The sequence below is a fragment of the Labrus mixtus genome, chromosome 8 (genome assembly GCF_963584025.1).
Source record: "Labrus mixtus chromosome 8, fLabMix1.1, whole genome shotgun sequence".
In the NCBI taxonomy this organism is placed as follows: Eukaryota; Metazoa; Chordata; class Actinopteri; order Labriformes; family Labridae; genus Labrus; species Labrus mixtus.
Genome location: NC_083619.1, coordinates 9,426,507 through 9,450,118, shown reverse-complemented (window position 1 = coordinate 9,450,118; position 23,612 = coordinate 9,426,507). Strand labels below are relative to the sequence as shown.

The 23,612-nt window shown below is 39.0% G+C and overlaps 2 protein-coding genes across 6 annotated transcripts; one reads left to right on the top strand and one right to left on the bottom strand.

Moving 5' to 3' along the window:
- The first annotated feature begins 1,187 nt into the window (after nucleotides 1-1,187).
- On the top strand, nucleotides 1,188-9,127 carry LOC132978340 (uncharacterized). 4 transcript variants are annotated; one of them, XR_009673901.1, is made up of 11 exons: nucleotides 1,188-1,375; nucleotides 1,669-1,772; nucleotides 3,139-3,238; nucleotides 3,947-4,406; nucleotides 4,536-4,608; nucleotides 5,162-5,228; nucleotides 5,573-5,723; nucleotides 6,471-6,531; nucleotides 6,644-6,774; nucleotides 6,899-7,011; nucleotides 8,495-8,517. XR_009673901.1 is itself a non-coding variant. In XM_061043465.1 (11 exons), the coding sequence occupies exons 1-11, from the start codon at nucleotides 1,312-1,314 to the stop codon at nucleotides 8,513-8,515; spliced, it is 1,299 nt and encodes a 432-aa protein (XP_060899448.1). In that variant the 5' UTR covers nucleotides 1,189-1,311; the 3' UTR covers nucleotides 8,516-9,127. The 4 variants fall into 4 exon arrangements, 3 of the variants coding, with proteins under 3 accessions (XP_060899448.1, XP_060899447.1, XP_060899449.1); XM_061043465.1 differs by having other exon boundaries at nucleotides 1,189-1,375; nucleotides 1,692-1,772; nucleotides 6,922-7,011; nucleotides 8,495-9,127; XM_061043464.1 differs by having other exon boundaries at nucleotides 1,189-1,375; nucleotides 6,922-7,011; nucleotides 8,495-9,127.
- On the bottom strand, nucleotides 8,884-23,612 carry znf644a (zinc finger protein 644a). Of its 2 annotated transcripts, none has more exons than XM_061043431.1 (6): nucleotides 23,313-23,612; nucleotides 16,180-18,676; nucleotides 15,111-15,704; nucleotides 14,041-14,166; nucleotides 12,096-12,198; nucleotides 8,884-9,855 (listed from the first exon to the last, which is right to left on the bottom strand). In XM_061043431.1, exons 2-6 carry the CDS (start codon nucleotides 18,671-18,673, stop codon nucleotides 9,669-9,671), a joined length of 3,504 nt encoding a protein of 1,167 aa, XP_060899414.1. In that variant the 5' UTR covers nucleotides 18,674-18,676; nucleotides 23,313-23,612; the 3' UTR covers nucleotides 8,884-9,668. The 2 variants fall into 2 exon arrangements, with proteins under 2 accessions (XP_060899414.1, XP_060899415.1); XM_061043432.1 differs by having other exon boundaries at nucleotides 23,374-23,612.

Here is a 23,612-nt window from a genome sequence, read left to right as displayed (position 1 = left end):
GTCAGAGAATGATGAAGGACCAATTTAAGGCCCTGACCATTTCATATCATGTTAATTCTACTTTATAGGTGTAAATATTTGCAATTAAAAGACTTAACACTTCATCAGAACAAAAGGTCTTGCTATAGGAGTTGCACGTTTCATGCTACAGACACAAAAAAGGGCCAGCTTCGTCGTACATCACTTTTGTGTTTCACCATGCCGCTATCTCCAGGGAGCCCAGAGAAGCTGACAGCCTACTTAACAATTAGTTACTGTTTTTAACTAAAAACTGTTTTTGTTAGAATACCCGTACATACATTAAAATAGAATAGATTTACTTTATTGATCCCAAACTGGGAAATTATGGCGTTACAGCAGCAGGTTATCGAACACACAATATGAGCAAAAAACACAATGTTAGCAAATCTAAACACAATATAATATTAAATACAAAGTAAATAAGCACTAAAAATATCAAAACTAAGAATGTGAATATATACAACCAGGATTTAACTAAACATTACTAGTCTTAAATGGGAAGATTAAATATGGAAGATTAAATGTAAATGTGCAAAAACAGAGTCGTAAATGGACAGTATTGACATAAGTTAAAGTGCATGAGTGTAGACATGTTATCAGCAGAAACTATTCAATATAACGGTGAGTAGACAGACAAATGAAGTGAACTTGAGTGCAGGGATAATTTGTAAATTTTAACATGTGCAGAACAGATTACAGTATGGAGAGACAGATATTATCATGATGACAGTTCTCAAAAAGCTGACTCTGTCTTTTAGAGGAACATTGTGTCAAAAAATATATATAATATACTCTTAAGTTCTTCATCACTAAAGTGTTATGCTTACACATAAAAAAACAAAAACATTTTCAACATAAAAAGAAAATAATACTCAAAGGAAAAGTAACTGATGGTGGAAAACAGAAACTCCCTCTAGCAGGTTAAACTGATTATATTTGCACTTATTGTATTTTTATTTATTTATTTGCTGTGAAACCTGCATCAAGTACTCAAAAAACTCAAAGAAATCAATTGAGCACCCCTATCACTTACCTTTAATGTACAGAGTTGGGATCCTCTGTTCTAAAGGTGAAGGTGTCATATATTGTGTTGGACAGGATGATTGGAGAAGTACAGAGGTCCATCATGTGTTACAACATGCTGCCACCTGTCGGCAGCTTTCACTTTTAGCAAGCTATACTGTATGTGGGTGAACAAGCTGAGCTCCTCGTACTTCTCACACATACCAAACCCGATGCCAACCTTTCTGCATCGATAAAACAACACAATAATGAACCCTCCGAATAACAATGTTCCCTCCCAACCTGAATCTACAATATCAGAAAATAAAAGGACAAAGCCTCAGTTGGACAGGTAACTTCTTTTTTTTTTTTTTACGTCGAGCATTTTCTCCGTAATATTCAAAGCTATGACGATGTGTGGTTGTATTATTTGGAGGTTGTATGTCATAAATGTTAACATCTTAAACAATATCAGGGAACTGTCCTGTTGTTAGCCATGCAGCTCAAACAGAACATTATCTTATTTCCTGGCTGAGCCTATGTTTGTCAGTCATTTATCACCTTAATGATAACTCTCATGTTGACAAGCTGTTATTGTCGTGTTTACTTGCATTAAAGCGTTGTCCTCACGTGTGTGTAATTAAGAATACCTTTTGGCTACAAAGAAGCTATGAATTTCATCTCGAGGAAACTAGAAGGCTACTCAGAGTCGACTTCCGGTTCTGTCTCTAAGGCCGAGAAACCTGAAGGTAACTTCTGTTTCAACTAATTTAGAAACACAACGACAAGATTTAGGCCATGACACTAAATTATATCAATATTAATGTAATATTTTACTATATATTAAAGTATGGCACAACTCAGTTATCATCAAATTCAATACAGCTGTCTGTGATCCAAATAAGACAATATCATAACACACTTATATTTTAATCAACCCACAAATAACATTGAAAATATTTTTTTTTTTTACAATTGTATACAGTATAACTGAATAGTTTCAAACGTGGAAAAAAACACATTCTTTGTCATTTAAAAAGTTAGTATTTAATATTAACACAAACGATTCTTTTCCAATTGTTTGCTTGATTTGAATCCTGATTTGATCTCTTTGTGGGTGACAAAATGCTTTCTCAAAAACGAATTAATCACAATGAATGTCGAGTATGCTCTCTTTACTGTGTTTTGTCATTGTGTTACTGTGTTTTGTCACTTACTAAAGAGCATCACGTATTATGAGATGCCAGAGCGAGAGCTCAAGGTCTGAATGTAACCTTTAGAACAACATTTAGAAAGTCTTCATGAATTGAAACCAATGTTATACATCGCAGGAATCTGAATATTATACAGCACGTACACTGCATTAGCACACAACCACTGTAACACTGACTGAGTTGCTGCAGATTTTACTTATATCAGTATGCTGATTGATATTGATACAGAGACCATAGAATACAATCTCTCAATAACCAGGAAAGCTTTCTCAAATACCCGTTCAGAATTATAACAGGATGTTTTCCTCTTATTTATCTGTATACGTTTAATTTATTCATCGACAAAACAACACAATTAAATACAAACATCAAATATTTAATGAAGAGGAGCAGAAAGAATAACAATCTCCTAATCTGCCCCCTTTCACAAGACATTCATTACAAAGAACATAATCAAAAATGTTTCAAGTAAAATAGCTGCAGGCAAACACAGCCATGCACAGCTCATTTTATACCATTCAGAGAGGATACACAAACGGAACAAAAACTTAATGAACACATGTCAGTATACATACAGTAACTAATCAAATCAACAGAAATTAACAATTGAATTGTTACTTAGTTGTAATTCAGGAGGACTATATTCCTGAGTGCATCTAATCTCTCAAAACCTAATGAAGCAATATCACATGAGAGGGAGTGAAGTTGTGCTGAATATAACAACTGCTTTGTTTGGTTGTAGGCATGATGCCTGACTATTGTAACACTAACTGACTGTATTCAGTACACTTGGCTGAGGCGGACTGATACAATATTGTAAAAAGTCCCAGTGATGTTGTGCTTGGTTGTACGTAACTGTTGTTTAATAGTCTTTTTGTTGTTTACCTTTTGTTTAATACAGGACCTATTGAGTTCAGATGGAAGTCTTCATTCAAACCATTAGATAAAGCAGAAGAAGGAGAAGGCCCCTCTGAGGAAAAACACACAAGCAGTCCAAAGAAGTAAGCAACTCTGTGAAGTTAACATGCCTCATTTGAATCTTAATCTTTGTCTCTTGGTAATTAAAACTATCATTCTCATATTAGTCCAGATTGTCAGGGGGAAGTGTGAGTGTCAGGATGTAAGCTTTTTCTCTCTGAGGACTTACTAGTTACACTTTTGGACTTAATAGTTTGCTTGCAGATTTGGGCAAGGCAAGTTTATTGATAAAGCACCATTCAGTAACAGAGCAGTTCAAAGTGCTTTACTAAACATTAACGGAGCACAACAAACAGAACATAAGCAACATTAAGAACATACACAAAAGAAATACTGTTTATCTGTTAATAAGGAATTTCATTTGTGTAAAAGCACCAGTATGTATACAGTAAGCAAACATGAACAGAGCACACACACACACACACACAACCTCCGTAGTGCAATCAACAGAGGTTAGTAAAGCTTGTTAGATATAATACATAATGCATAACTAATAAGCAACAAATTATTGCTAAAAAAAGGATCTTACGGTACAAAATATATTAAAATATAAGATTAAGAAAGAAAGAAATATGACATTAAGAAGATATTAAAATTAAAACATCCTCAATGTAAGTGATTACTGATAGGTAGAGTATCTATGAAGTGGTTAATCGCATTGCATCCTTACAGGTGATAAACTAAAAGTACATTACGGTCACAAACAAACTAATTCCTTCTCTGTCCCTCAGGGATGAGCTCTATAATCCTTACGAGCCTGCTTCATCAGACTCCGAAAATGAGATGCCACAGGGCCAAGATCACACAGACTCCGAAACAGTTCAGGATCTGGGAAGTCAGAGTTTGTCTCCAGAAAGAGGCAGCAGTGAAAAAAGCCGCTGGGACTCATGCGTCCTGAGGCCGGGGAGCCATCCCCTCAGCAGGCTTGACTTTGGCTCTGTAACAATACCGAGCCTTAGTCCAGTTCATATACCTCCTGATCAGCTGGCTTATAGTCCAGACACTGAATCAGTTGACCCAGCAGGCTATGAGTCCATTAACAGACCACTTGACCACCGAGTCTGCAGCCCTGACAGGCTTATTCCTGCCTCCTCCACCCAACTGTTTCCTGCTTATGGAGCACAGAGTACCAACGGGGAGGAGAGGATAACGATCCCAGAGTGCAGGAGAGAGGTATCACCAGTAAGACAGGTAGACGTGAAAAGACAGTCAGACAAGGCTCTGTTTGTTGTTTTTGTATATATTTAATGAAACTGTCATTTTAGCTCGCTAATGCATTAATGACACTGTAATTGCTCGTTTGTATTCTCTCCCCTTTAGATGACCACTGTTAGATTATCACCTCCCAGGTTAAAGCAGGACTATCAGCAACAGTTGGGATATGTTGAAACAGGCAAGTTGACAATTTGCTAAAAAAAAATAAAAGTATGCTGGTTGTTTTGTTTCATCAATGTTAATCATTTGTTTTAAAATATGTGATTGTATGGAGAAGAGGTGATGATTTTCAGTATTGGCGTTTTCACATATGCACCAAACTCTTGAAAATGTCCTGAAACATTCAGGATGAGCTGCATGTGTGAATGCAAATGGCCATTTTTTTCACGCCGACATTACCCAGATAGTTTCTGCCTGAAGGTAAGCCGATGTGTCAATGTAGCATTAACTAATCAGTCAAATTCACAGTGACATTTACACACACAGCCGGTGCTCGACCAATGGGATCGTCGTGCAAGTAATCATGTAGTGTCGCACACTTTTCTGATTGCCAGTATGCTTTTTCACTCATTTGTTGATACTGTGACTACGTCCAATTACATTTATGCAACATATGTATTTCCACAGCTATTTGGAAACCTAAGAATCTACAGTGTTTTGCCTTGTTTAAATATATTCACTCTTGGACCTTATATGAAAAATAATTCTGTCTTTGTTATATTGTTCAACAGAACTGGACCAAATCCCACCTCCCAACAAGGTGCCAAGACTAGAGAGCAAAAGAACAATAATGGACAAGTAAGAACCAAAGCTTCATCCATCCATCATTTGATGTTGTAGTAAACAGGCCACAGAGAGAAAATGTGTTTAACCTCTCTGTTTGTCAAAGATTATATTCATATTAATGCAACATATTATATTTAATACCATCCTCTATACAGCTCTGCTAGCTCCTTGTTAGCCACTGCTAGTTGATATGCTAATGCTACCACACTAGGGTTAGGGTTACACACTTTGGGTCAGTCCTGTAGTTTTTGGCTTTGTTAACTAAGAGTTGCCTGAAAACAGGTTTCAAAAGAAATGATTGCTTGAAGCATTGTGGGCCTGACTTTGCGCTGCTGATTGTCTTCTTTTTGTTTTAGGAACCCCATTATTATCTGTGACCTTTGTGAGGTTGAGTTAGCGAATGGTCAGGAGTTGGAGGATCACTTAGAGAGCAAGAGTCACTGGGACACGCTGGAGCACATTCAGCAACACAATAATTATGATGATATCGTCATAGCCTTCCTACAGGTAAGATAAAACACATCCTGTAGACAGTTCCTTCTAATCCCAGGCCTGTTCTTTAATGAACTTCGGATGGACTTCATCCCAACATGTTCCCTTTTCAGAACTAATAAGAAAAGATCAAATGAATATTATAGAACTACCGACCCACAAAATGTGACATAAATCCATCCAGTCCTTTGTTTGTAGTCTGCATAAGTCTTACAACACAGAAAAATGCTCCGTTTCAGATTTGCTCAACTTGTGATGTCACAAGTTGGATTCTGGTAAAAAAAAATCCCCTCCCCTCTGCTGATATCTCCACCTATGGACTCCATCCCCAGCCTAGAACAAAACTTTTGCGCTGGTTTGTCATTTTTATTCTCCCTTCAGATGATTGACATCTACTGGAAAACTCAGGGGGGGCTCATTGCATTTAAAGAGACACACACACAAAAACGGAGTGTTCTGAGAGAGCTGGTTTATAAAGGGTCACAAACCTCCTCTGGGGCTTGAGTCATGTTTTATTTTGACAAAAGCACAGATGTTTCATTTAGACCACAGGAGACTGTTTTAAAATGTAGAAAAGAGATATAATATGTCCTCTTTAAAACAATAGAGGGATTGGGGTTAAATGCAAAGACACTGAGCCCAATAAATTAACAATAGAATCCATGATGGAATTAAAACAGAAGTGATCATATCATAGAAACATTAACAAATGTTTGGGCATTTATGTGTCTGGATTGTGACATACTGGTTTTCTTTCCATAGGACGTCATGCTGTTTAAAAGCCGTCAGTGTAGTCGAGCGATAGAGGACTGTGCACTTCAAGGTAAACTTGTACTAACAAAACCTCTGTGATAAAACATCCACTGTGATATTAGAGTATCTTCTGTTCCAGTCTTTGAAAGATGTCATTTGGTCTGATCTTTTCGTTCTGTCAGCTCTGCAGGAAAATGACCACATGACAAAAATCGAACTCTTCCACTGTGCAGCTTGCAAAGTCTTCATCTCCACATCGGCATCCTCAGTCCAGGCCCACATAACCTCCCAGGAACACCTCAGTAACACACAGGTAACAATGCAGGATACAACACTTAGCATTACATTTTGTTCTCTGAAACTCTCATTTCTTTTTTTGTGTAATAATTCAACCATGATCAGACAAGGAATGAGCTAAAGGGATCTAATGTTAACAGATGTATTGATGGATTTCTTGAAGGAGTTTGAAGCGCGACAGAGTCATACATGCCTGAACAAAGCAGAAACCATGATGAAGGAGCTGAAACCTCAGTTTGAACACTTCCTGCAGGTATTTCAAAAGAGTAAATATTTCAAAACAGGTTCTTGGAAAAACATTTTAAGAATTAAAAAAGAGCCAAAAGGATCCGTCCCGATCAATACTCTCCTTCATTACTGTGTACTCAGTGTATTTGTTCTGTTCCCTGCTTTGCAGATACATTGTATACATTGTTACTGAACTTTTGCTGCTTAAGAACAACCCAGTCTAATTTAGTTTTTTTGGAAAAAGATAAATGGCTACACTATTAAAAGCTATATACAATCTAAAGTGTTCCTTGCAAAATGATTTTGTTTCATCATAATTTAGTATTATTTGAACACAAATGATTAATTTATCATTTGGCTCCGTCTACGTGTATTTAAATAAAAGTCTACCAAACGGAGGGTTTGGGATCTGAAGCCTGTGATATGTGACGTGCTTTAACAGAGATGGTTTTGTGATGTCAGTAGAGGGTAACAAACAGATAGACTCTTAATTTGTCTCAACTTAAAATTGAATATAACATGAGGGGAATTTAACTATAACAGCATGAAGGTAACATTTTATGGGCACAGATAGATTTAATAAAACGTCTTTTTACTTATTTATTGGACTGAATACAAAGAACAAACCAACATTTTTAACATCCACTTAAAATCCAGCAAAGTGAAACATCTGGTATATTTTTACCTGAAGTATTACGTTTGTTTTCAGCCATTCAGACTACATTCAGATTGGCTGGAGCCGATCCAAGCTGACATGAGGGGAGACGGGTAATCTTACAAATACAGATTCTCAGTCAACCACAGCGTCGGCACAGAAAGAGACAACAGTTCACTCTCACATTTACACTTTTCTTGAATTTTAGACTCGCCCGTTATAAAACGGTTGCTTCTGCTCAAGTAATCTGATTGGACAGGAGCCACTCCCTGAGTGCTGATATAAAGTACAACAACACTGGGACTTTAAACTATATGCATCACTGTCTCAGGAGTTTAATACTAGTTCATATTATTACAGAGGGTCTCAGTAAGATTGAACACATTGGGACCCTGAGAATCACACAGGCTACCTAAACAGCCACCAACAGACAGTTATTGTGATCGTTGAATTATAAATGGAAACAGATAAATGTAAAAGGATTCAAAGTATCTGGTCTGCTGTACATACACAGTAGAGAGAGAGAGAACAGGTTTGTGTTGTTCAACTAGTTGTTGGTGGAGCAAGATTAATAAAGAGCTGGTGCTAGTTAAATTAATATTTGCATAACATTCTAACATTCAGCACTCAGCTAATGCTTTACTCACGTAACCTGCATGTCTGCCTCCATACAGAACGAACAGCCTCATCATGCTGCACATCTCTGAACACTAATTTACCTATAGCTAAAACGGGAAAATAGTATCCTTATCTTATCAAATACTAGTAGCTACTTTAAGATGGACTTCACTGACACTGCATTTCACTCTACACATTGAGCTTTCACACTGCTTTACTGACTCTTTTCTTGCAGGGTGGCAGCCCATTTGAGTGACAGACATCCAACTCTACAAAGTACAGTTTACGTCGAGACCCTGCTTTGCTTCAGATGAAGATCTTCAGATTTGGATTTCAGTCGAATCTTCACATGGATATGGTACCTCATGTACGAAGAACACGTACCGATTATGTGTCTTTTATGATTTGTCTGAATAAATTGGGACATTTTAAGTTAGGCTGTTTTCACAAAACATAGATTTCCTTGTGATAGCTCATTCATTATTTCAGTTCTCATTATGCCGATATGTTAGCTGAAATGCTCCCAGGCCATCAGTCTCTGTCACTTTAAGAAGATAAAGTCTGTCTTCTGTTTTGTTCAAGAATCAAATGTTTTGATTTGTGTGCAGAAAATAATTGAAAAAGTCAACTTATTTATTTTTATTTTATTTAGAACAACACAAATGTTTGAAGCATTGTATCTGTGTGATATAGTACATTAAAAATTAAATTATCTCAAAACAGTTGAAACATTAAATATAGGTGACGTATGTTCAGCACTGGTTGTGCCTGTTAGGTCTTTTGAAACCACTTTCATTTCAAATGTTGTATTTGTATTAGAAACAATGCATTAACAGAAATACTATAAAACACTTTCTATGCATAACAAGTTTTCATCTTTTTCTTTTTTGTTCTTGTATACTAGCTCACTCTCGTGATTCCTTGAGCTGTTTATCATGATGCTTTTGGTGCTTTCAATCAGTCCAAATATTTGTCTCACTAACTCCGTGGCCTAAAGAGGAGACTGTGGGTCTGGATTTGAACATTTTGCAATACAAGAGAACATGATTTCATGTAAATGAGAAAATTGATACAGAAGAAGTGCAGCCAAATTTTTGACAAAAACTGACTCAAACCATGAGAAATCTGAGGTAAAAGTTGTCTTCATTAGAAATGGATCCCACACTACATTACTGCATAAAACAGAAAAAAACAGTCAGCCCATTTGGAACTATGTAAAAACAGAAAAGGTAACAATATCCAAATTAATTAACTTCATCAACTCTGCAAATGTCCAACATTGTCTCCATCATTTAGCAATATTGTACTTTTGGCCAGTATTTCATTGACTTAAAAAAGAAAGAAGTGAAACAACATCCAATGTACATACACATACAGTCTAGTGAAATCTAAAAAGGTCCCCATTGGCTTCATGAGGCAGCGTTTGTGGCCGTCAGTGAGCTGTCTTGGTCAGTCTTTAGGGTCTTCGGCAGCGAGGTGACCTCTACCATGCCGAGCCCAGTGTGAGGGACACTTGTGTTCATTATGTGTCTCTGTAAATGTTTGATCCAGTCCTCCTGGACTGAAAGGGGGCCCTGGAAAACCAGGTCACAGAACCTGTCAACAGAAGAAGGAAAGATTGATGTGACAAATTAGTGGGGTTTGGTCATGATAGCAACATGTCCAAGAAATGCTACAGGAGGCCTGTATTCTTATTGGTGCCCACTGTGGGCAAAATATTTATTATGAAGTCCCATTTAATGAACTAGTAATACGTATTAGGTCATCTTTTTGAGTCTGAATCTGGGTAAGGTTGTTCCAGTCAACTTTTTCTTGGAAAGCCAGGACAACAGTTCTGATTCATATCCAGATCAAACCTTTTGAACAGCCGGGGCCTGATGATCCTCTGATTATTCCTCATGTGCCATTATTAGGTTCACATTTGTTGTTTTGAGTGAAATGTCTTAATTTAAATTGGCTACAGACGTGCTCAAGTGCCACAAAAAGTTGTTATTCGCAACATTTCGACCACAGGTCTTCGTCAGGTGATCCAGTAACTCTACCTGATGTGATTATTGTTGAGGAAATTACTAAGACTTGACTCCATACAAAAAGACTCAGTTGACTCAGATGGCTTACGTTGATAAGAAGAATACTCATAAGGAGACATGATTCAACATCACACTTCTGTACTCGTGTCTTGCTCAATCACATCTGCTGAACTTTTCAAAAGGCATCGCATATATCCTAAAAGACATGATCATTATCAGGGTCACATTGACCCATCTAGACTAATCTGTGATGTTGATTACACTGGAGCAGACAATAATGCCGTTTTCACATATACACTCCGGATAATATCTAGATAATTACAGGAGGACTTCTCCGGAGATTCTCCCGACCTAGCCGTTCACATATGCTCCTCACAGCGGGGGACTTTCCCTGTCAGAGGGGAGGGGGCTCGGGGGATTTCCCGAGGTAAGACGTGACGTAAATAAACAACGCGGAAGTAGCAAAAGAGTCAGCTACACGACGTTATAATGAGAATATGTGCCTTTATATCAATGCTATGTGTAATCCAATGGAATGACAACATCCACAAAAGAGAGGAGAACAACATACTGACGAACAGAAAACATAATGCAGCCGTTTAATTACGTGCACGGAGATCGTAGTGGTCGCGGGCAGACATTTTAGCCGGTCACTGTATAAACGTCATTCTCTTTCTATTGGCTGAAATTGAAAATCTCCGGAGTATATTCGGCCGCGTTCAGACATCAGCTCCTCCGGATTATCTGCGGAAAAAATACTATGGGTCTGGCCAGAGAAACTCCGGGTAATATCGGAGTAAAAAATTTGGCTGTTGCGTTCAGACATACAGCTCCTCCTGGAAATCTCCGGAGTTTTTCAGGAGATTTCCGTATGTGTGAAAAGGGTTTAAGTCTACCAAACATCCTTGCAGTTATCAGGAAGAACAGTTGACACTCTCTAAGCTGTACTTGGTGTTCTAATAACAGCTGAACTCTGTCAGGTCTGACTGACACTAGAGAACAGTGAATAAACATAATGACATCTGTACATTATAATCTAAATAACTACAGAAATTCCACCACAATTATAACTAGGTCCTTTTTCACAATTGAAATGGGCTACCATGAAATGTGCTACAATCATGTCCCCTCAGCAGGATAACTTGTACAAATGTTGGGCATCCCATAACACAGTATCATATACTCATGAGATTAGCTGTACTCTGTTTGGCACGGATAAGCAAAGGCTAGCAAGCCAATGCTCTAACCTCAGACAGTGAACATCATAGCTGATAAACAAGAGATGTTAGTATGTGTTGCTGTACTAGTTTAGCCTGTAAAAGCCACTGACATGGGGAACAGTCTTTTTTGAGGAGAGATAAAGGCGTTTTTAGCTTTTCTTACTTTTCTAGTGAAAAACAAAAGCGAATTCTGTCCCAATTCCTCAGACATTCATGTAAGAACAAAGTATTTTGATTTCAACACAGCAAAGTAAAGTGTGTTACTTTGGTGTTCTTTGTATACTTGCTGTACAAGTTTGTGATTTCAGCCAGTTTTAAGATGGCCTCAGCTTTTTTAAGAGTATTTTCTTTTTGTTAAGTTAGGTTGTTACACATGAGTTCCACTTTTTTAAACCATTTTGGAGTTCATCATTTACAAAAAGGTATCTCAGCCTCTTAATCAGTAAATGAGAACTGAACAGAAGCAACTGGACTGTTACCACTGCTCTGTCTGTTTGACTTCACAATGTGAAGTTCACATGCATTACTAAGCACTATTTACAAGACGTATACATGGCGGTACAATAAAAATAAAAAGAAACATTACCTGCAGGTGAGCCTGTACATTTCCTCTGGAGTTTGTGGCAAGGGCAGTGACTTCTTCTTTGGGCCAGGCCTTGAGCGTTGTCTCCTTATTTTACAGTCCAATGCTTAAAAAAAGAAACATTTCTTATTCTAATATAACGGCACAGCCTTATTAATATAAAAGGAAGAATGTGCGACGTTTTACACATCAGAAATCAAGTATACTCTGTGTAAAATCTCTCTGAGTCATGACGGTCTACACTGAGTGAGTAGCGTGAGTCCCACCAGCTGTATTGTTCTCTGGCTGTGTTTGCATCATGTTTACATGGACGGGACAACCTGTTGTATAAAACTATTTCAGTCAAGGACTAGAGATAAGAAGAATAACAGAGCCTACTCACTGCTTATTTGGATGTAGCGTAAGTGTCTTTAGATCACAGCGTCAATTTATGTGCAATGTGAAGCTATGAGTTCACTGCACTTTGTGACCTTTGTCTGGGAAAAGTGCTATATAAAGCCCTGTTTCCACCAAGTGGTCTGGTTCAGTTCGGTTCAGTACGGTACCCATTTATTGGCGTTTCCACCGTCAAAAGTTGGGAATGGTACCAACGTAAGGGATCCGTACCGTCCTACTTTTTTGGTACCCTTCTGTTGGGGTGCCAAGAGTACCGATCCAACCCTAAAGGGTCCCTTTAGTTTATTGTGTCCTGTTCTTCTTCTTTGTTGAACTTAATTAAAAGCGAGCTACACTGTGTTGGGCTGCTATGATGTCACACTATTTCGTAGCTGAGGCAGCTATCTCCATCTGGCTTACATGCCGCTTACCAAATAAGGGTACGGTTGGCTGTGGAAACACAAGCAAGATCAGGGTTTACCATACTGAACTAAATCTAACTGGACAGCTTGGTGGAAACTGGGCTTAAATCAAATTTACTTACCTAACCAAAGTGTGCTAACATTAGCCTGAACACAACAATGCAGGCCACAGGCACTGACAATTTTGCGCGCTGCTTGCGCTTAATGGTGCTTAATTATGGTGTGTTCTAATTGATAACTCCTTCATGCGAACGCGAGTGGAGGGGGGTTGCAGGTGTGTCGCTGGAGGAGAACGGAGGCTTCAGAATAGCAGAGGTGTCACCAAACATAAGTTTGGTTTTGGTCTAATGCTGGTGCTTAAGGCTGACATCTACTGGATCAAAAAGTTGCACATTCTTCCTTCAAATGCACAGTCTAAAATAATCACTAGAAGTGATTCATGATTCTCAGTAATGTCCAATAATAAAGCATTTACACAATATAATGTTAATCAGCTGTTCAGGTGTCTTGAATTTCCTGTCTTACTTTATTGAAACTTGTTTTTTTGCATTGTGCAATTGATGTTCTTATCACTATTGGCCAATCTAGAGCAACCAAGAGGCTAGGACCAACATACAAGTGTGGTGATCTGTGCCTCCTGGAAAAGTAGCTCTTCTACTAAAAAGGTTGTTCTCCCCCTGGATGTACCCACCAAACTCCCCAACACATATCTCTCCAATACCTCTCTGACCGCCTTCATGATCCTATCTTGAAGAGAACATGAATGACCACTGATACATTTCTACTCTGTGAAACTTGGTTTTCAGTTTCAGTTGCTCATTTTTTTTAACCATTATATCATGCCAAGTATTCCTGGCACAAGTTGAAAGGTACGCTGTGAAACTTATATTTTCCATTTGAAATAATCAAAAAAACAATTATTTGAGTGCTTTGCAATGGTTTCATCATGTAGCTTGTCCAGCAGTGTGCTCTGCTGAGCGACAGTAAACCCAATGCAGACACAAACTGTCTAAATGTGACTTACTACTTAATGCTGATTAATGAATTAAAACACTACTTGTAAGAAAATAGATACACTAAACTGCTTCTGTGAACTTGGGAGTGGATTTCTTTTTCCATGCCTACCTAAAGCAGCAAGTAACTGCACTTACTTGTTCCGTCCTCTATGGCGGTCCTTTTTCGTTTTGCATACGCCCGGAGGTGATTAGACAAGCTAACTCCACTATGGAAAGTTGCATTGCAGTGGACACACACCTTCCTGTTGAATTCACCTTTCTCTGTAAAAAGACAAAAGCACACATTGAATAAGTGAAAACCTGAATAAGTTGCTGGTTATTTTTTAAAGGTGTCGAGTGATGTGGAACACGTTGTTTTATATTATTAGACTGTAACCTTTTGATCTTTCAGATTAAAAATGAATGACTTACTAAAACAAAATGATTTACATTAAAATGTGGGTCTAAGCAGTTGAAGAGGAAGGTGCAACATGTTTGAACAAGATTGTAATGTTAAACTGACAATACTTAATAAATGTACCACTATAAAGAAACACTGCAGTACTATAAAATTACACAGTGGTGTTGATACTACAGACTCAGTGCAACAATTGATTTCTTGTTCTGTCACTCTTAAGACAAAACAGCCTTCATTGGAGAAGTCACACATTGTAAGATTAAGAAGCATTTGGAATGCAATTAAGGTTATGAATTGAGAAACAAATGATACACTTCAACATTAAAATGTGAAAAATGATCTTCTGTATTTGAAACATAATCTGAATGTACTTCCAAAATGTCATTCTACACCTTTATGCAGATGACACCTCACTTCTACAACACATCAAATCTGATGATCATTGCTCAGATACGTCCTTAAACAGCTGCTTTGTATACTTATAAAACGTATTTTATGATCTCTATTCCAGACTCGGATCAGTGTAAAAAGATAAAGCTTGATGAGCAATATAAGACCAGTAGATTGTTGAGATGATATTGGCTTATTATAGATGTCAGTATGTTAATAATTAGCAGTTACCTTTCCTGACTCAAGTGTCTAGTAAATCCTTTATTAACAGGATTTTTATCATTTAGCAAATTAAAGCCATTTTTCCATATAGTTTTTTTTATTCTTGCCAAAGTTTTTGGCAACTGAGGTTTTCTATAAAAAGGACTTTGTAGACTTTAACTTCTACTCTGTATACAAGGATGATGAAGTTACTTACCGGATATTGACTTTGGCAGTGAAGATGCAACTCTTGATCCTGGGCAGTGCTCACCATTTGTAGAAACTGCTAATGTGTTTCTCGACATCTGAGAGGACCCCTTAAGCCTGGCATCTTCCTGACATTTCCTCTTCTTCAGAATTCCTATCAAGGCAGTTGCCCCAGAGAGTGAATTTTTAACATCCAGTTTAGTCTCTAGCTGCCTTTTTTCAGGTTTCATTTCTGCTAAAGAAAAGGCGTGGATCTGTGATCCAGTTTCAGTGCCATCACTGGGGATAGAACTCCTTTTTGGGATTCCAATGGGCTGTTGCCTGTAACAATCAACACCGGACAGCTTTGGTGAAGCACCATATTGGAAATGGTTCCTTCTCTTTCCTAGAATTTGAAGTGCACGTTGGAACTCCTTCTTGTCACGCATCAACTCCCGGAGTAAATATAAAGGGGATTTGTTCTTTTTTGAAAAGCTTTTCCCAAGCTTTTTGAGGTGACCTCGTATGTGGTTGGACTGTCCAGTCCTGTTATCAAACGAGTCTCCACATAATGGACAGGAGTGAATACTCTTCACAGTCTCAGGCTCGGACTCCATCCTTAATGCTGTTAAAAAACAGAACATAAAAGGAAAAGGAATTATGAAACTGTTAATATAACAAAGAGTACTGTCTAGACTTACACTTTATGTAAAGTTTGTTGAGATAACAGTTTTTATGAATTGGCCCAACAAATAAAGATTGGTTGATTGAAACAGGAACATAGTCCGGTACAATTAAAATATACTGAACTTTAAAACATCAAAGTTTATTCACAGAAAAATACACTATATCCCACTCTTTTTTTCATGTAAGCAAGTCAGTCGAGTGGTTCCATTTGGTTGGATATCAATAAACTTACAGAGATCTAAAATTTAGCTTCAAAAACAAACTTACAACTTATTAAGATCTCTGCAATGTCTTGATAGGTTTAATGACGGGTAACAATAAACCAATAGCCCTGACTGCCAAAGCAACTAAAATGAAATTTGTTATAAAGCAGAGATTCCTAAGTAAAGAGCATGCAATAAGTATGTAGGTACCTTTTTTCAATCTCCGCAATGCAGAGATCTTTCGTCGAATTCTTGGCCTTCTGTCATGAGAGGCTACCTGCTCAGGAGGCACTACATGGCGTGCGTCGTAGTTCAGTCCGACCCTATGAAGATGCCCTCGAACATGGTTGGACAATCCCACACCTGACTCAAAGATTGCTGGACAATATGGACAGTTCTTGCGTTCTGATTCCAAGTCTGATACATCCTCTGTGAATGACTCACTCAAAGGTATTTGGTGAGTTTCAAAGTTTTCTTGAAATACTTCAATTTCTTCTTCTTCTTCTTTGATTTCAGGGCCATCTTGTTCATCTTGCTCTTCGGTCTTTATTTTCTCAAACAGCCTTTTAGACGCTTGCAGTGCACCTCTCATAGACATTCTTCTGCTATATGTATAAATGATGTTTGGTTTTTCTCTCTTGATGTCATTGTCAAAACGGTTAGGGATGGCATCCGTTTCCTGGAATTGGAAAATGTCTTTTTCATCATAGTCTGACTCCTCTTCTTCTTCTAGGTTGATTTTCTTGGGACTTGGTTTTTGTAAGATGAAGCATGAGTCTTGGTCAGAGGTGTTCCGATATGGAGTAGACATCTTCCTTTTAGACGGCGACTTCTTTACTGTTGACTGATCCTCTTTCAACGTGGGTACACTGCTGCAGTTAAGATCACATTTAGTTGCACTTGATGGAACCCTATGGCATTTTGGAGTTAAAGCTGGTTCTTCAACCTTGACAGTCAATGTTTCTGGCAAATGATCTGAGCTATCTTTGTCAATTTTGGAATTCTGAACAGATGTACTGCAATTGTTGCTTTCCTTCTTCTGTTCTGCAGTCTTCCTTCCATGTCTTTGTCGGGACAGGAGAACATTGATAGACTTGTCGAGCTTCGATTCTGTTATTTGGGACTTGAGACTTCTCCTTATCTTGCTATTTTTGAACAAGTCTGAAATGTCACTGGACTCACTAGGAGAAGAAGCTCTCTTTGAGATTTGATCTTTTATCAAGATTTTAGAGGTAAACTCTGCATCTTCAACAGGAGTTTTACAAGTAGGCATGTGCTGCTCCTTAAATGGTGATGCTTTTCTCTCACTACATTGCACAGCTTCATACTCCTCGTAAGTTTGTTGATGGCGCCGCAGAAGGTGATTCTTAAAAACATTTTTGCTAAAAGCTCTATAAGAACAAACATTACAGGAGAAGAGTTGGTGGTCATCATTCTCGATTTGCTTTCTAACTGTGATCACGGTGTGCTGCATAATGTTATGTCTCCTTAGATCATTCTCACTCATGGACCTGAAGCTACATTTGTCACATCTAAACTTTCTTTTGTCCTTTTCATGGGTCTTTGCATGTTGAACAAACGTGTTTGGGCAGTTTGTAACGAATGTGCACTGCGGGCAGAAAAGCTTTTTTCTATCGTCTTTCTTTTTGTCATTTATGCCTTTGAACTCTTCTGAGATTCTCTCTCTCTTTTCATGGCGGAAAGTCATGTGATCAATAAGTGAACTACTTTGTCTGAATGACTTTCCACATTCACGGCATATAAAAGGCTTTAGTGAGATATTAGAAGGGTCAACATGAGACTTCATATGACAATGCAAATGAAGCTCTTTCTTGAAAATGAGCTTACATTGTGAGCATGGGTAACACGTTTGCTTCTTCTCTAAATGACAATTTGTTAGCCTTCTATTCAGTGGTGAAAGCCCATGACTTATACTGTTCTCGTGTGCATTTCTTGCAGGTCCATTGTAAAGAATGTCTTTGATGGCCTTTACAGTTCCATTGGGATACTTGGAAACCTTTTCTGTTGGGGACAACTGTGATTTCAGGAGCTTCCTTGACCTTTTGACTTTGCTGACAGGAATGGAGTCTTCTTGGCATTCAGCATCAGATAATTCTTCCGAGGACTTGGGGCTCAGACCAGGATAAAGGTCCTCTGAGGGATCCACCATGACAACCATGTCCATTTTCCGTTTTCTTCTCCGTCGGTTAGTGACAGAAGGGACTTCATCTTTAGACTCTTCACCAGGTGAATCCCCATGACTATCCCACAGAAACTGCATAAACTCTTTGTGAGGGTCCCAATGAAGGTCACTGGCACCACTAAAATTATCCAATGAGTTCTCAGGTGAGTCTTCATCAAAACCCCAAATCCCTGCGGTGTCAATTTCCTGCACAGTTTTTAGAGGAGTGATGCTTTTTGCCTCATCTTTTTCCGTGGAGATGCTGTTGAGTTCATGGGCTTGTGTAGCCTGATGCGAAGAAGGTCCATTTCCAAGGCCAACTGAAGACAGCATATCTGTGTTTGACAGAACATCTAGGACACTGTTTTGTTTCAAAGAGGGCTTGCTGAAAGAATCGGTGCAAGTGGCTTCTTCTTGCGCCATTCTCACTGGCTCTTGCAGGAGTGTGAAGGCATTGATCTCAGGTTCTGCATCTTTGTCTTCATCATCAACACCTGTCAGGCATGACATTTCTGCTGCCATGACCTGAAAAAGAAAAGTACAGCCTTCTTTTAGATATTCCTCAATCACAAGTGTTTGTAAGCAAAATCCACCATTAACACCACATCATACCAAGGGTAAAATGACAACCTATAGGCTTTTTGCACAGTAAGAAGCTGATCCGGTAGTATTGCTGTATTTGTCACTTTGGGGTGTTGTTAAGGTACATAAAAGAAATCCAATCCATTTTAGTATGCATGATAATATCGGCACATTTGGGATCTGAGCATAGAGGGAAGTTATTTATTGGTATCCTTCCCAAATGAAGATTTCTGCTTTTATAACAAGCCGATCAAATCAACATTCAAAAACCACTCAAATAAATTCTGCTAGCCTAGGACATAAAATTTGATAGACACTAACTCCAATTCAAAGTGATGTCTCATAATGTTATCTAGGAATCACAGAGATTAAGCATGGTTCTGTACAGTCCATAGGCAGTGTTGAATAACTAGAGGGAGCAATTTTTCGACGGGAGACTTCTCACACTGCGTTACGTTGCCTGATAAAAGTCCTTCTAGCTAGAGTTGCACCAATTGCAAAACAGGTTTTTGTGGAGTGTCTGGTGAATTAGCCACAGTGGCTGATAAACAAAAGCAACGTAACAGAGTGATGTGTGACAGAAAAGAACTAAAATTAAATCCCGGTCTTCTGACTATATGAGCGGAGTCAAGCTGTCCCCCGTGCTCAGAGACCAGTGCTACGCCACCTCCTCATGTCAGAGTGGTTGTCCGTGTCTACAATGACAGGCTATTTGCTGAAATGGCTAGGTGTCACGTGAGCCCAGCACAGCATGGGCCACGGTATGTTTGCTGAGGCATGAGCACAGGCACAGGAACGCAACGCGGACATGACATAGAATCCATCCAGACCTTGTAATAATCGAGAAATCCAGGATTGTAAGAGGGCTGTATCTGACCAAAATGACTCAAAGTCAGTAAAGTTGCAAAGACAAAACACAGTTAAGTGGCACTAAAGCTCAGTTAATTTGATCATAAAACACACTCTATTTCCGACAAGTTCTTCACAACAAAATAGTAATTATATTCTTGAAATGCCATTATGATACCGCCGTATCAGGAAGTGGGATGTTTCAGCAGTAGCAGCACAGATGCCTCTGCTGAAACTGTCTTTCCAATAACCTCTGTTACTACTTCCAAAGAAGGTTCAAAGGGGGGATCACTTTGTCCCCCATCATACCTCCACAACATTCGGATAGAACACAAAACACCCATGGACTTGGAGTTGCTTTCCGTTGGACAGGAAAGCAAACACCTGTGGTTAACTTGCTGTTGGCGTGCTTAATTGTCAGCTTTCCCATTACAACAGTAACATTCTCAGGTAACGAGGTATAAGTAATAACACACTTAAAGGCCCTGACACACCGAGCAGACGGCATATCTAGTGGCGACGAAGGCTGCCTTTGGCGTCACCTCACGTCTTGGCCAAAAAAGTTGCACGGCCAACCACCACATACATTCTGTGCATGCATGAGAGGATATAACTCTCCATGCCAGCAGGCGGCGGATGTCCGTTGTTATGATACGAGAAGAGCATTTTCACACCGCTGTCGCGTACCACTGATATTATAGGTAGCCTACAAATGGAGAAGTTGAGTTGAAAATGGCACTGGCGTTTTCAGCCCTTGGTCTATACTGGAAACAGAAAAGAAGAGGCGGCGGCGACAAATAAGGAGAAACTGCACCAATGGGTGAAAGCATGGATATAACAGCGGCAGACTAAAGGGGCTTTCCTGAACCTGTGCCGAGAGCTGGAGTTACATGAAACCTCCAAAAGGCCAATCAGAGAGATTCCTCTCACCGACCCCCGATGCTGATTCAACATGTCGAATTGGACAAAAAAAAGGCCTACGGGGGCTGACGGGTAACGAAGGAGACGGACACTACGCAAAAACTAGGGCGATGACCGCTCACTGACGGTCCAACTAGGACGACATTCCTTGGAGTGTCAGGGCCTTATGGTGCTTTCCATTAGCCTCGGAACTGGGAACTGCGAATGACGTCACACCTGAGTTAACTGCGTTCCAGTTGCAAGTCGGAAAGCAACATGGACGCCAACCAAGACTAACTTTGTTTTGTTAGCTAATACCAGACAATAACGAACACACTACGTGATAGTTTCTGACCGAAAATAACAAGAAAACACCTCCACAGAGAGAACTTGCATGATACCATTGGTGTGATTGATTGAATTATAAAAAAAGACAACTAAGTTGCTAATAAACACAACAGTTACAGCTTAAACATCCCTGTCGAGCAGCCATATTGGATCTGAACTCGGGCTCGTGAAAATTCGCAGAGTTTCCAAGTCGGAATTACGACTACAAGGGGCGTTCCTGATGACGTATCAGACCGGCAACTCGGAATTTCCGACTTCCGAGATCAAATGGAACGCAGCATTAAGTCACACTAAAGTCCTGCAGTGTGCGCTTCTACTGATGGAGGAGGGGCCCAGTTTGAATATTGTGTTTACAAGCTGCAACAAACATTTCTACGGACTCTACCTTTAACCAACCGGCCCAATAGTAATTAATTAGTTGCCTTTCTTAAAGGGATACTTCAACCGTTGAAATATGAATCTGTATTGACACTGGGTCATATATGTAGTAGAAATGTGAAATACATTTTGAAGTTGGTGCCTTCTTGACGGAGAAAAGGCAGAAAGTGTCTTTTTGGCTCATGTGGATGAAAGACACCAACTCCCAGAATGCACAGCCCAGCAGGCCACTCCCACTAAGGTCCTCTATTTACAGACATATTTATTCAACACATAATGCCGTTTCCTCAACTGATTCCGAGATTTCTTCCAGAAGGAATTGGCATCTTGGAAATTCCTGGCAGAAAACAGACTATGTCTGTGTCCGTAGGCAAACAGTGAGAGCACCGACACTACCAGTCCGCCCCAGCTCGAGCCGGCCCCGGCTCCTCATCCACACCGCCGTTGACAGGCAGGCCTTATGTCTCGGCTGCTGAGCTGGCAGCGGCCGGCGGTGGCCAGCAATATAGCTATATAGCCGCGAGACGGCAGACCAGCCTGTTGGCAGCAGCCGTCTCGCTGCTATATTTATATTTTTTCGCCATTATCAGATTTCTCCATAGAGCCTGTTAGCTTCCAAGCAATATGGCGGACGTTAAGTTTTGTTTCTGGGAGTGAGGTCCCACCCACTGATCTGTGATTGGTCTGTAGCTTCAGTGGTCAAAAATATGAAGAACTAGCGTAGTTTCACCCCGCTAACCACAACAGCTTCCGACGACGCAAAATGACGATATTTGCGTCATCGGAAGCTCCTTTTCAGACTTAGAAATACAAAGATATCCCATCTCAGGGGTAAATGAGGGCAGGATGCACGACCAGTCAAAAATACTACCAGGTTTCTAATGATACAAAGATTAATGCAAATGGTTGAAGTATACCTTTAAATTTCCATCACTACATTCATTGTATTACGGATACATCCGTATTTATGTTGTAGCCCCAAATCAACAAAAATTAGCTATCGTTACATATTATCATTACTTTACTAATGTAGAACCTTTCTGCAGAGAAACAAATCTGGATTTAGACAGCTAAATTGTCCATAGTTTGCCCAAAGGTTGTGACAAACATTGCAATTACTAGAAGCTGCTACTAGTGCCTAAACAGTTTTAAAATGAAAATAGCGCTGAAATTGTTTTTTCATTATAATTATTAATGGATTTCGACGAAGTAATTAATCAAGAATATAATTAGTTTGATCAAATAAATTATGGGGAAAAAAAGAACATTAGCAACCATAAAGCTAATTTAAGTATGCTAGTCTTAAGATGGTTAACAATGGTAACAATGATAAATGCTTACAATTTTTAACATGTTTCACAAAATGTTATAAGTGAAACAGTGACACAAGCCTATTCAGGCTTTAACATGTCTAATAAGGAAAAGGTAACCCATGTTTTAAGGGCTAGATCTTGAAACAGGTAGTTCCTGAATGTTCCTGTTTGATATGTAAAGTTAACAGTTAGTTACAGGGTTGGCTTCTTGGTTAAATCAGCATTAACAGTCTTAACTTAACCCTAGATAAACCCAAAATATATTTCACACTTTGCTTTAATTATAAATTGAAGCCATTTATAACACTACAAGGTCGCGTCAGATAAGAGGTCCTGGATTTGAAGGGCAATAAAAGTGTCATGCCAATGTGAATGTTTCTATGTCAGTGTAGGATGTTTTTAACCTCTATATAAAAACACTGAAACAGCAAAGAGATGGATCTCGTATTGTATTTGATGAGCAGTTGTAGATTTACTGTGGTGCTAAAACTTTCAGCATAGTAGTCAGTTATCTGCCAATGATCAATAGTTGAAATAGGTTTTCAAAGATACGGACATACAGGATACATTTAATCATTAATAACCAAGTTCAGTACGTGTTTCAAAGCATTTCGTTGGCGTTTATATCACGCTGTGTTGTTGGATGCTGCTTGCAAGAGCTGCAGACCATTTCATTAAGGCTGTTCCATAGCAAAACCTATTCCTCAGGCTAAACTGTGGATAATGACAATCAACGACAGCTATATACCATATAGCCGTCAGGAAAATGATGAAAAACAAGTAAACATTACCTCCGAGCTGTGCCGATGAGGACAGGGCACAATTTAAACGCTGCATTGAATAATTTCTTACTTTCGTCTTCCATCTATTTCACAGTCGCCATTTTCCGTGGTGGTCTGGTGTGGGACAGATCATTTCTTTTGTATGGGTAAATGTACATACAGTAAGCGTTACCCGAACAAACAAGAGTGATACTCCAATAATAACGTTTTAAAATGTAACTTTACACCAAAACAACTACGATTCGACTGTTACTCGAGTCGTTGTCTCGTTTGATTTCGTCAAGCAGTGTTTAGCGTCGGCGCCATGTT

Bases quoted from the DNA above. Each gene is read 5' to 3' on its own strand.
- LOC132978340 (XM_061043464.1), top strand. From the start codon at position 1,293: ATGAACCCTCCGAATAACAATGTTCCCTCCCAACCTGAATCTACAATA. The intron at 1,773-3,138 runs GTAACTTCTGTT...TGTTTAATACAG, and splicing joins TAAGGCCGAGAAACCTGAAG to GACCTATTGAGTTCAGATGG. The intron at 6,775-6,921 runs GTAACAATGCAG...GATTTCTTGAAG, and splicing joins AACACCTCAGTAACACACAG to GAGTTTGAAGCGCGACAGAG.
- znf644a (XM_061043431.1), bottom strand. From the start codon at position 18,673: ATGGCAGCAGAAATGTCATGCCTGACAGGTGTTGATGATGAAGACAAA. The intron at 15,705-16,179 runs GTACCTACATAC...GTTTTTTAACAG, and splicing joins ATTGCGGAGATTGAAAAAAG to CATTAAGGATGGAGTCCGAG. The intron at 9,856-12,095 runs GTAATGTTTCTT...TTCTGTTGACAG, and splicing joins ATGTACAGGCTCACCTGCAG to GTTCTGTGACCTGGTTTTCC.